At 27.8% G+C, this 12680-nt stretch overlaps 1 protein-coding gene across 1 annotated transcript; it reads right to left on the bottom strand.

Moving 5' to 3' along the window:
• Positions 1 to 433: 433 nt before the first annotated feature.
• On the bottom strand, positions 434 to 3805 carry LOC105140578 (uncharacterized). The gene is made up of 7 exons (XM_011047455.1): positions 3291 to 3805; positions 3038 to 3200; positions 2714 to 2914; positions 2391 to 2636; positions 1643 to 1790; positions 1067 to 1298; positions 434 to 969 (listed from the first exon to the last, which is right to left on the bottom strand). Exons 1-7 carry the CDS (start codon positions 3616 to 3618, stop codon positions 635 to 637), a joined length of 1653 nt encoding a protein of 550 aa, XP_011045757.1. The 5' UTR covers positions 3619 to 3805; the 3' UTR covers positions 434 to 634.
• Between the last annotated feature and the right edge of the window lie 8875 nt (positions 3806 to 12680).

Below are 12680 nucleotides of genomic sequence, written 5' to 3'. Positions count from 1 at the left end.
TATAAATGGTTGTCCCTGGCCATTTTAGTCCTTCATGTGGAGGATGAACACGTTTCTCGACAAGCAATTGTTCCCCACAATAATGATATTATCTTTGAATGTGAATATCATGAATTATTTGGTTGCTAATATAGTACCCAGGCTGTCTAAGGCTCATGTTTCAACAAAGAACTTTGTTTTTAAAGAATAACCGAGGCCATAGAAAACCCCGCATACAGGCTAATTATATTCTAGCCCAAGACACATTCGTGAAAAAACCCAAATCAGTCTAAGAATTTTATGACTTATTTATTTATTATTATGTTGATGAAACCAATTTGGTGTGTTACTCAAATATCATTTATTATTATGTTGATGAAACCTAAATAGTGAATTACTGAAATTTATGACAGTCCCTTTTTCTCTTTAATAAAGAGATTTTTTCTTAGATTTGTTTCAAAGCAAACTATCAATTGATTCCGTGGGGAAAAAAAGCTCAGATTCTTCTCTAGTGCCTAAGAAGCTGCATCATTTTAATACATTTCAGAGTTTTCTCCTTGATGCTCTCTAGTACATTGACAAGCTCCATCAAATCTTGCCTTCTGGATCTCTTTACTGAGTTCCTCAACTATAAGAATGGAATCCAACAAAACCGTTACAAAATTAATGCAGTGTTTACCGTATTCTTCTTTGAACTGCAAAATGACTGAAGATATTTTTCATCAATTGTGCCAAAACCAGATAGTTTGATTCCCAAGGCTTCTAGCCTACGGATATCACGTGGAATAGGAGATTGCCAAAGACCATCCCACCAAGCTGGAGGGAGAAGTGGCGTGTGAGCACATTGGTTGGACTGGTTTTGGCAACTCAATGGACCAGCAAACCTGTTCCAAACATGTCCCCAGCCAACCTGTAACCTTAAACCATCTGCTAGCAAATTACTTTGGAAGCTGCTTAAGAACGAAAAACTGGAACCATTAGAGTTTTCTTCTGCAAAGAGAAATAACCATCAAGTTACAGAAGAGTATATTTAGAAGGATGGCCCAAATAAATATATTAGATATAGGAATCAAGAGTAAAAGAATACCAAGGTGGTTGGCCGCAGCCAGTGCTGCAATTAACTGAGCATATGTAGTCCCAACGCGCCTGTGAGCCCCAGAAACAACAGCATGTTTCGCCCGTGAAGCAAGGAAGAAGTCCACAAATGCAACCCATCTGGGTGCAGGGCCCCAATCCTTTACCCTAAATTCTAAACTATGGGATGTATTAACAGCGCGGGAGATATTTCCTTGGAAATGCTTATAATCAAAATGGAGAACCTGAAAAGGTACATCTGAATGAGATCACATGAAATGGAAGGTTTTAAAGGTTTGAAAGATGCTATCTCAAGATTTTGAATCAACTCAATCAGTAGTGGTGCAATTAACCACGCATGTATAGTCCCAACACACCTCTGGAGCAATACAGGTTTGAAACCTTTATTGTTCAATTATCAGCATCAGAGGAGGTGGGTATGAATAACAAAAGGTTAACACTTTAATAAGGTTAAGCTGATTATTGAACAATAAAGGTTTCGAAAGAACATCAATAGATGGCATGTATTCTAATATCACGGGTGAAGAATTGCCATTGACAACATGATCTAACATGTTGAGTTAATTACCTCTGCAAATTCACTTATGTTTGGAAGAATGCTTTTTACAAAAGAGGGGGTATCTGTTACTAAAACCACTCTAGGTCTTGAAATCTGACGTAGCTTGCGCAGAGCTCTCCTGATGCAGTTCAATGCAGCCTGTGGAGCTCTCACAGACCTGCAATACAGGACCCAACTTACATAATGACACTAATCAGTTCAAAATTCAAATTATATCCTAAGTACATCAAGATAATTCTTGGCATCCGAAGAATATCTTTTTGTCTGCATGCATACAAATATTTGTGTCCGTGTCTTTTTGATTTGTGCAAATTAACATACATGGCATATTTCTGTCTTTTGAAGAAGAATTTCCAATTTCATGGTCCACAGTGTTACGAAAATCATTTGTTTTTTGGAATCCATGTTACTTGAACAAAATCCACAGTAATCGTATGCACAGATATCTTTGTTTTTGCTCAGGAAAACATTGTAGATGATGCATCTCTGTTTTCAAGTTGCAGTTTATCACGTGATTGCTCATCTGAGGGACTTCCAGATGCACCAAAATAAGCCATTGGGGGTGGGTGGGTGGGGGAACCACTCACTAATGATCATTAAACACTACATTTAGCTCAAATAATGTAGTTCTCAGTTAAAGCTTTAGCGGTGATTCCAGGGCAAATCTTTTCCAAGCAACAAGTATCTTATCAATCACAATGGGTTAAGCCTGCATGTCTTCCGATTCAGGAGTTCACAAACAGTTATTTAGCAATACCTGTTCATAAGCATCCGCATGTGCAAAGAAATATCAGGATCCACCCCATCATGAAGAACCCAATTGACCACTTCCTCAACAATTTCTGAAGGCGATATCAGAATTCTCATCAGCTCCCCAAAAACATTTGGGCGCGCCTGGAGCTGTTCAGGTTGTCCAAACAGTTTAGAAGCAACATTCCTCATCTCAGGGTGTACATTCTTCAAGAAAAATTGACTGGCCACAGCATCAGTTGTGTTCTGAAACCTGCAGTCCAGTAGTTAGTAATCAACTAATAGCACCAAGAATGAGTAAATAAATATCAAAAGAAATTCTCATTTTACCATATGATAGGCTGGTCCCATTTCCTCCAATTGCTACAAAGCACATTGGTTTTCGTTGGCTTCCCAAAATCATCAATCCTCATAACCAAATGCCTTTGATAATTCTTTACGCAACCATTTCTTCTCCACAGATGCTTAACTTCTTGCATCGTAAAGGAATGATTTGAATACGAAATATAATCCCCAAAAGGATACTTACCCCTGAAGGATAAAAGTAAAGTAAAACATCAATCACCACTCCAACAATACAAGCCACTGGTGATAATTTTGACAGCAAAAAGAAAGGGTAAGTGAGGATTGAGAGAGAAAGAACCAATAATATGCCTGGTTTGTCCAATGATCAGCGAACGATTCAGCATTACGCTCAATGCTGCAGCAGTCAAGATCTTGTACATTTCATTCCCTAAACCTGCCTCCGATGCTTTCGCCAACACAAAACCGTGTCTGCAAAACTGCTCTGCTGGAAGATCTCGCACTCTTGAAGCCCCTGAAACCAACAAACAAAGCCACCCAAATTCGTTGCAGCAATTTTTCAACAAAATATAAATAAATAAATCTCAAGAAACAGAAACTGTACCGTTTGAGTCGAAGTGGTCGGCGATAATGTTTCTGACTCTAAGACTCTCTTTCCAGACACGGTCTCCTTTGAGGTTCTCGCCCATTTCTTCAACAGTAGCGCACGATTTCGCTCCTCCTCCAATACTTCTCGCAATCACCGGTCCCACGGAGGAGCTTGAGCTCGATTCTTCTTTGATATTTGGGAGAAAGCGAGTAGGTTCAGGTGGATCAACGGATTTCAAAGTGAGAATTAGCAAGCCTAATCCAGTGAAAATGGCTATTACAATGAAAAGAGAGTGTACGGTCACTCTTCTCCTCCTTGATCCATGATAGTAATAATGCTTCATTTTTTCCCCTTAATATTATATTTTTTTATTTAATTTTTTTGATTCATCGTGATAATACTTTGGGAGTTTTGGAGATATTGAGGAAGAGGAGGAGCACGCTTTTGTCGGTGGGGACTGGGTGGCTGTGGCTGTGGCTCTGCTCTGTTATTGTATTGTTTTTTTCCCCGTATACGCGCTTAACTGCTAACTGATAAGATGAGCTCAGATTGAAATTAATTACAATGTTTTTCAACTTTTTACTACAAAATCTTTCTTAAAAAAGAAAAGAAAATAATTTTATTATTATTATTACGATCAATCAATAATAATGATTGATGGAAATAAGTGACTTCAGCGTTATCATTTTACATCAACCTATCACAAAGCACAAATGTTAAAATCACGCACAATGAAAAAAATTACAAAATCCTTCTCTAGTGAGAATAAAAAAAATGCTTAATCAGTGCAAGTTTTATGAATCTTTTGATACGTGTAGGTTTATATATTAATTATTTAATTATATTTTTTTATTGATTTAATTAGATTCTTTTATTATATTAGATTCTTTTATTTAAGAGTTTATTGAGTTTTTTTATTACATTAAATTATTTAAAGAGTATTTTTTTATTAAAAAATAATTTTTTATATTATTTTAATACATTGAAATCAAAAATATTTTTTAAAAATATATTATTTTAATATATTTTTAAATAAAAAAACTTTGAAATGCAATATTTACTGGAGTCTCAAAAAACAATTAACGAGTCCCACAATTTTTTTATTTCTTTTTTAATAAAAAATTAAAATTAATAAATATATCCCATTAAATAATTTATTGTAGACTTTTTTTTTTGCTTTTATTTTTTTTACATGGTGATTTTTTCTTTTTCTTTTTTTTTTTCTAACATTGATTTTTTTTAAAAAATTATTTTTTAAAATATTAAATTAGTTGAGAATTAGCTATGTAGTTATTTTTTAAAAAATATTATGGATTGTTACAATATTTTCTAATATGATTTTTTTTCTTTTTTTTAAATTAAGATTCTTTTATTTAAGAGTTTATTGAGTTTTTTATTACATTAAATTATTTAAAGAGTATTTTTTTATTAAAAAATAATTTTTTATATTATTTTAATACATTGAAATCAAAAATATTTTTTAAAAATATATTATTTTAATATATTTTTAAATAAAAAAACTTTGAAATGCAATATTTACTGGAGTCTCAAAAAACAATTAACGAGTCCCACAATTTTTTTATTTCTTTTTTAATAAAAAATTAAAATTAATAAATATATCCCATTAAATAATTTATTGTAGACTTTTTTTTTTGCTTTTATTTTTTTTACATGGTGATTTTTTCTTTTTCTTTCTTTTTTTTCTAACATTGATTTTTTAAAAAAAATTATTTTTTAAAATATTAAATTAGTTGAGAATTAGGTATGTAGTTATTTTTTAAAAAATATTATGGATTGTTACAATATTTTCTAATATGATTTTTTTTCTTTTTTTTAAATTAATTTTCATTAATTTTATTTTTTTCATATTGAGCTGGTTGAGAATTTAGCTTCATATTAAAAAAAAAAATCATTGTAGATTGTTATAGCGTTTCCTCCATATGATTTTTTTTTTTTGCTGTAGTGTTTCCCCCGTATGGATTTTAATATATTTTTAAATAAAAAAACTTTGAAATGCAATATTTACTGGAGTCTCAAAAAACAATTAACGAGTCCCACAATTTTTTTATTTCTTTTTTAATAAAAAATTAAAATTAATAAATATATCCCATTAAATAATTTATTGTAGACTTTTTTTTTTGCTTTTATTTTTTTTACATGGTGATTTTTTCTTTTTCTTTTTTTTTTTCTAACATTGATTTTTTTTAAAAAATTATTTTTTAAAATATTAAATTAGTTGAGAATTAGGTATGTAGTTATTTTTTAAAAAATATTATGGATTGTTACAATATTTTCTAATATGATTTTTTTTCTTTTTTTTAAATTAATTTTCATTAATTTTATTTTTTTCATATTGAGCTGGTTGAGAATTTAGCTTCATATTAAAAAAAAAAATCATTGTAGATTGCTATAGCGTTTCCTCCATATGGTTTTTTTTTTTTGCTGTAGTGTTTCCCCCGTATGGTTTTTGTTTTGCTGTAGTGTTTCTCCACATGGTTTTTTTTAATTTTCTTTGTCAAATTTATTTTTTCAATATTGAGTTAGTTGATAATTTAGCTTTAGATTTAACCATATGTTTTTTTTCTATTTTTTTCTTTTTTATTTTTTTCTAAAATTATTTTATTTTTTATTTTAAAAAAAAAAATTGTCGATTTTATTTTTTTACTATTGAGCTGGTTGAGAATTTAATTTTTTAGTTTTTTCTTTAAAATATTGCGGATTACTATAGTGTTTTTCCATATATTTTTTTAATGATTTTTTTATTTTTTCAGAATTATCTTTGTTGATTATTTTTTCATATTAAGCTAATTGAGAATTTAACTTTGTAGTTCTTTAAAACCCCGTGGATTGCTACAGTATTTTTCCACATGTTTTTTTTATTGATTTTTTAAAATTATTTTTATTAAATTTATTTTCTTCATATTAAGCTAGTAGGGAATTTAGTTTTGTAGTTTTTTCTTTAAAATATTATTGATTACTATAGTGTTTTCCCATATAGTTCTTTTTTATGATTTTTTTTCTATACGGTGTTTTTCTAATTTTAATATTGAGCTGGTTGAGAATTTAGTTTTAACTTCCTCACAAGTTTTTTTTCCCATTTTTTTATTATTATTTTTTGCTTTTTGTTCCAAAATTGTCTTCTTCTTCTTTTCATTTTTTTGTGTTGTTTTTTTCAGAATTAATTTTTTTAATTTTATTTTTTTAATATTGAAATGGTTGAGAATTTAGCTTTGTAGTTTTTTTCTTTAAAATACTGTGGATTGCTATAGTGTTTCTCCATATAATTTTTTTTATTATTACTATAGTGTTTTCCCATATAGTTCTTTTTTATGATTTTTTTTCCATATGATGTTTTTCTAATTTTAATATTGCGATGGTTGATAATTTAGCTTTAACTTCCCCACAAGTTTTTTTTCTCATTTTTTTATTTTTACTTTTTACTTTTTGTTCCAAAATTGTCTTTTTCTTCTTTTTATTTTTTTGTGTTGTTTTTTTTAGAATTATTTTTATCAATTTTATTTTTTTAATATTGAAATAGTTGAGAATTTAGCTTTGTAGTTTTTTCCTTTAAAATACTGTGGATTACTATAGTGTTTCTCCATATAATTTTTTTTAAGATTTTTTTTAGAATTTTCTTTATCAATTTTATTTTTTTTCATATTAAGCTAGTTGAAAATTTAACTTAGTAGTTTTTTTTCTTTAAAACACTATAGATTGTTATAGTGTTCCCCCCACATGCTTTTTTTATGATTTTTTTAAATCTTCTTTATCAATTTTATTATTTTTAATATTGAGCTGATTGAGAATTACAACTTTAAAATTCCTCATGAAATACTATAGATTGCTATAGTATTTCCCTGCTTGGTTTTTTTTCCTTTTGTTTTTTCTAATTTTTTTTAAAATTATCTTTGTTGATTTTATTTTTTAAAATATTAAGCTGATTGAGAATTTAGCTTTATAGTTTTTTTCTTAAAAATATTATGAATTGCAATCATTTTTTTCCATATGATTTTTTTTACAATCCCATGACAACGAACAAGCATGCATACTAGAAGCCCGCAGTATCATGCGAACATGACATCTAGTTATAATCTAAATTGAGTGTACAACTCTCTTAAAGTTAAAAATCCATAAAAAGTACAACTAAATTCAAATAAAAATCATATAGATAAAACCCATAAGTTAAACCTAACTCACAAAGCCTAATAAATAAATAAAACCAAAAAATTTGTAGCTTCATTTTCTCGTGAAATTGAATATATAAACCAAATGCGATTGAGCTCCATCTGATCTAAAAGGAAGAAAGAAAGAAAAACCTTCAAACTCTATGGTATTTCAAATAAAATTCAAGCTTACATTAGTTTTCAAGAAAGAGCCAAAATTTCTTATTCATTAAATACCGATAAGTACCAAGATTTTAAGCTACCATTTTTTACTGAATAGACGCATTTTAAATTTTGTATTTAACTAAGAATTAGTGTTAATGAACCAAGTTAGAAAATAATATAGATTATATCCTAAGATGTCACTTAATAGTTTAAGTTATTGGGTTAAGATGGTTCTTTGACATAGTAATAGAGTCTTGATGATCAAATGGTCATAAGTTCAAATCTCACCATCTCTATTTATTTGATAAAAATCAAACACAAGGTAATGTATGTCTATGCAAGTTTCAAACCCAAATAATTTTTACTTAAATGGTGTGTTATAAAATAATATAAAATATATCCTGAAACCTCAGCTAACAGTTTAAAATATCGGGTTAAAATAGTTCTTTGACTATGATTGATAAATAGGTTTTCTCCATGTTTAAATTTTGGGATTAATATCTAGAAAATTTTGTTAAATTTTCCTAGATGTGCTAAGCTTAAGGTGATGTTGGGATGCACTCTTAAAATTATAAAAATAATAATTTAATCTTAGTTAAGATACAAGTTAGTATAGGAATACCTTTACCATTAAATTAAAATTTTCTTTCAATTGTCACTTTCTCTTTAACTTTACATATTCCACTCCTAGTTCACTTCCTTTATTAACCAACAAGAAAACCTATCAAAAGTTTATAGCTTTGATTTTAATTTTTTTGTTTTTCATACTTTATATCAAATTAAAATGTTAAACTAATTAAAATTCATTTTTATTGGCTAAAGTTTTACACGTAATTTTAATTCATTGACGGGTATTCTTTTTTTAGTTATGATTTGTACAACAAATTTAAACACTCATGCCATTTTCACATCAATAAAAAAAGTGCTAACATGTGAAGAGGAATGGAGCAAGCTAGAGATCATTCGAGAGAGCATCTTAGAACATTGAAAGATATGGAATATGTATTTTTTTTTAATAATATGGTATTATTTTCTAATTATTTAATGATATAAACAAACCATATAAGTATAAGATTTGACTAATTATAGTTGCTTTTTTTAATTATCTTCAAATTTAATTATCCAGTAAGAAATGCCAAATTAATTTTTTCTTCGATTCTTTTGTTACTATAGTAGTTTTCTCTACGGATCTTCTCTCTCACATCCTTTTTTCTATAGTGCATGGAAACAAAAATGAGGCCAATTTAATTGTTAAAAATATTTTTAATTATTGAGATAATTTCTATTTATATGGGAGATTATTATAAATTTATTTAATTAATATGATTTAAATACAATTATGAGTGAATAAAAAATTAATCTAAAAACATTCTTTGTTTTTTACTTAAAAAAACTATTTTTTCATAATTAATTCTTAATCTATAATAGCTAATTAAAAATTAAAAATGATGAGAATTAATTCTTAGTGTTTTATTTTTTTTGTGCTTGGGTTTTTTCTTTCAAATATAGAGCTTAGGTTCATATTTTGTTAAAATATATTTGAGTTTTTTTATTTTAATTCAAATATCTTCTTTATAAGTGTATCTAAAATAAGATGGTGTCGTGGAATATTGAGGAGAAAGTTTTTCCTAAATGTATCTTATTCATATAATTCCTTTGTGATCCTTTTAATTTTTTATAGAAACTTATTTATTTAAAATATTATTCACACAATACTACTTTTATATACGATACAGTTCACATATGAAATAATGATAATTGAACAAATTACAATCAACAAAATAAGGCTTAACTTAGTAATCCAAGAAAAGAAAAAATTATTTATTTTATCTTTCATAGTTTAAATATTTGTATTTATTCAATTGATTTATTTCAATTTTTTTTATTACTTGCTTATTATAAAGCTAAAGTATTTATTTATAAATATTAGTATCAATTTTTTTTATAGAATATATCATGTCTTATACTCAAGACTTGGTTGTGTCAACTAATATTGCTTCGACAAATACTATTTCGGTAGTGAGGATTCCACCATCATCTTTTGTTGTGCATGGTGAAAAACTTGAAAAGTTTAATGGATTAAATTTTAAGAGGTAACAATAAAAGATTTTGTTCTATATGATTACATTGAACTTGAAAAATTTATTGACTAAGAAAGCACAAAAATCATCATAAAATGAATCTAACCCTACTATTATAGTGGTTGTAGATGCATGGAATCATACTAATTTTATGTGTAAGAAATACATTTTGAATAAGTTGGATAATAGGATTTACGATGTGTATAGTTTAATCAAGAGTATAAAAGTATTATAAAAAGCTTTAAATAAAAAGTATAAAGTTGAAGATGTTGACATAAAAAAACTCATAATGGATAGATTCTTAGATTTCAAGATGGTTGATTCAATAACCATAATAAGCTAAATTCAAGAGTTTCAACTCATCATGTATGATATAAAGTATTGGAGGTATGTCTCGAAGTGAGTCATTATAAGTGGTTACAATAATTGAAAAATTATCATCATCTTAAAAAGACTTTATAAACCATCTTAAACATAAACACAAGAAGATGATAATTAAAGACTTTATTTTGAGGTTTACAATAAGTTATCCAAAAATAAAAGCCAACTCATTGGTGCCCTAAAATCAAATGTTATGAAACAAGTGGTAAAGTTTATATATATAACTTGTTATAAAAGGAGAAAGAATTGCCAAAAAGTTCAATGCCAAGTGCATTATTTGTAATAGACCAGGCATTTGGTTAAAGATTGCAAAAATAAAGATGAGGTTAGAAACCATAAGAAAAGGATTGTTTAAGCTAACGTAGTCAAGGTTAATCATTTTATTAATAAAATCTTAAAAATGAACATATCTTGTGGTATTTTTAGAGTCAACTTGAACAATAATCCTAAGTAATTATGGGTTGATAGCAGTGCTATAAGACATGCATGTGTCTATAAAAAGATGTTTTCCACTCACAAAGAAGTGGATGAAAAAAACCTATACATGGAGAAATCATAAATCTTCAAAGTACTATGTGTTGAAAAAGGTCATACTAAAAATAACCTCCTTACCCTTAATATATATTGTATGTTACTGACAATAGGAAAAAAAAACTTAGTTTCTAGCTTATTATTAAGCAAAAATAGTTTTAAGATTTTTTTTTTAGAATGATAAATTTATATTCACTAAGAATGATATGTTTGTAGGAAAAAAGTATCTCTATGATGACCTATATAAAATCAATGTAATGACTATTGTAAGCATTGATGATGATGATACGATTATATGTTCTTCTTATTTGTTTGAGTTTTGTAATATGTGTTATGGCATGTTATATCATATGAATTATAATTCTATGTAAATGTTAATAAACCATGAATTATTATAAAGAATGACTTTTGAGAAAAATCATAAGTGTAAAATTTGTGTAAAATAAAAATTAACAAAACCTTCTTTTTAAATAATTGAAAAAAATAATGAATCTCTAATTTAATTCACTTATATATTGGTAATTTGAAGTTTGTGCAAATGAGATGTGAAAAAAGGTATTTTATTATTTTTATAAATAATTGCACAAGATATTGTTTTACCTATTTACTTAGAAGCAAAGATGAAACTCTTAAAATGCTTAAACACTACAAAAATGAAGTTGGAAATAAACTTAACAAGAAGATAAATATGAAGAATACAAAACACTTGATTGTGCATCAAAAGTGTCATTAAGTCTTTTATTTTACATATATATTTATTATTTTTATTTGGTTGTTTTTATAATAATTGATGTGTTTTTTAGTAATGAAGTTTGTTTTAATGTTTCGATAGGTTTTTGAAGCTTAAATGAATTAATTCAGAAAATTCAACGTCGGAATTCAGAACAAAGAATTGAAGAGACATTTAGTTGAAGATTGAAGCAAATCTTGGTTCAAATAAGTGCTCCAAATTTGTCCCAAAAATCAATTCTATTCCAATTCTAGAAAAGAATATCATATGATTTATTTCAAGCCCAAACTTGCCTTATGTTGTGTGCAAACTTCAACCATTAAACACTCAAGGTTTCAATGTCAATCTTAGCCCAAATAATAAGTACATTTGTATACTTATTTGATGCTCAAATTCAGCCCAAAAATCAGCCCCAAATCAGCCCTAAATCAACCCCAAATCAACCTTCAAATCAACCCAAACACAATCCATGATCTTACATGTCCACACAACAAATAACAATTGATTTATTTTGGGCAATCCATTGATCCAAGAAGGCAAGCACATGGATGGAAAGCTGGAGGGGATATTTTAACATTATTTTGGGTCAAAAAGAAGAAGGAGACACCTCATAAATGAGGAAGAAAAACGTGCACCAAAGTAGTTGTAAAGCTGTCTTGATTTGATTTTTCAGAACACCTTTCGGTGTTTTGCCCATAACTTTTGACTCAGGTGTCCAAATGAGCTGTTCTTTAATGATCTGGAAAGGTGACAGAATTGCCTATAAATATGTCTCTAATAGACTTCTCCAAAAAAAGCTTCTAAGAGGGTCGAATTGCTGTCCAAAGTTAGAGTCAGATTTGTGTCCGAATTTTTTCTGAAATTGTATTGTGTTCTTCTTTATAGATTTCGGTTCTTTAGTTTGTAAAACTTATTTTTTCAGTTGGATTCAAGTTCTTTCATGTTTATTGAAGTGTTCTTATATATAATCATGGTTGGCTAAACTCTTTCTTGGATCCAAATCAAGGATAATGGTGATTGAGGTGAGTTCTTTAGGATATGAATGAATCTTAATGTTTATCTTCTTATTTTCTTCATGAATGATTTATTATTGTAAAGAAATTTTAGAAATCATTTAGGTAATGTTATAATCTTGAATTTTTATGCACAAACTTTAGTTTTGGTATAGAGATTGCTTGATTCAATGTCTTACTTAATATGAAAGTACTTGTTCATTCTTAAGCAATAATCAATCTTCATCTTTCTAATCTTCATTGTAATATCTTCTGATCTAATATCACCATCATTGATATTAGGTTGAGTTATCTTATATATGTTGAAGAAATCACCAATACATCACCATTAAAATTGATTT

Source organism: Populus euphratica, unplaced genomic scaffold (genome assembly GCF_000495115.2).
Source record: "Populus euphratica unplaced genomic scaffold, PopEup_1.0 scaffold116.1, whole genome shotgun sequence".
Classification (NCBI taxonomy): Eukaryota; Viridiplantae; Streptophyta; class Magnoliopsida; order Malpighiales; family Salicaceae; genus Populus; species Populus euphratica.
Note: the sequence above shows the minus strand (reverse complement) of the source record. Positions and strands in the feature narration are given on the sequence as shown.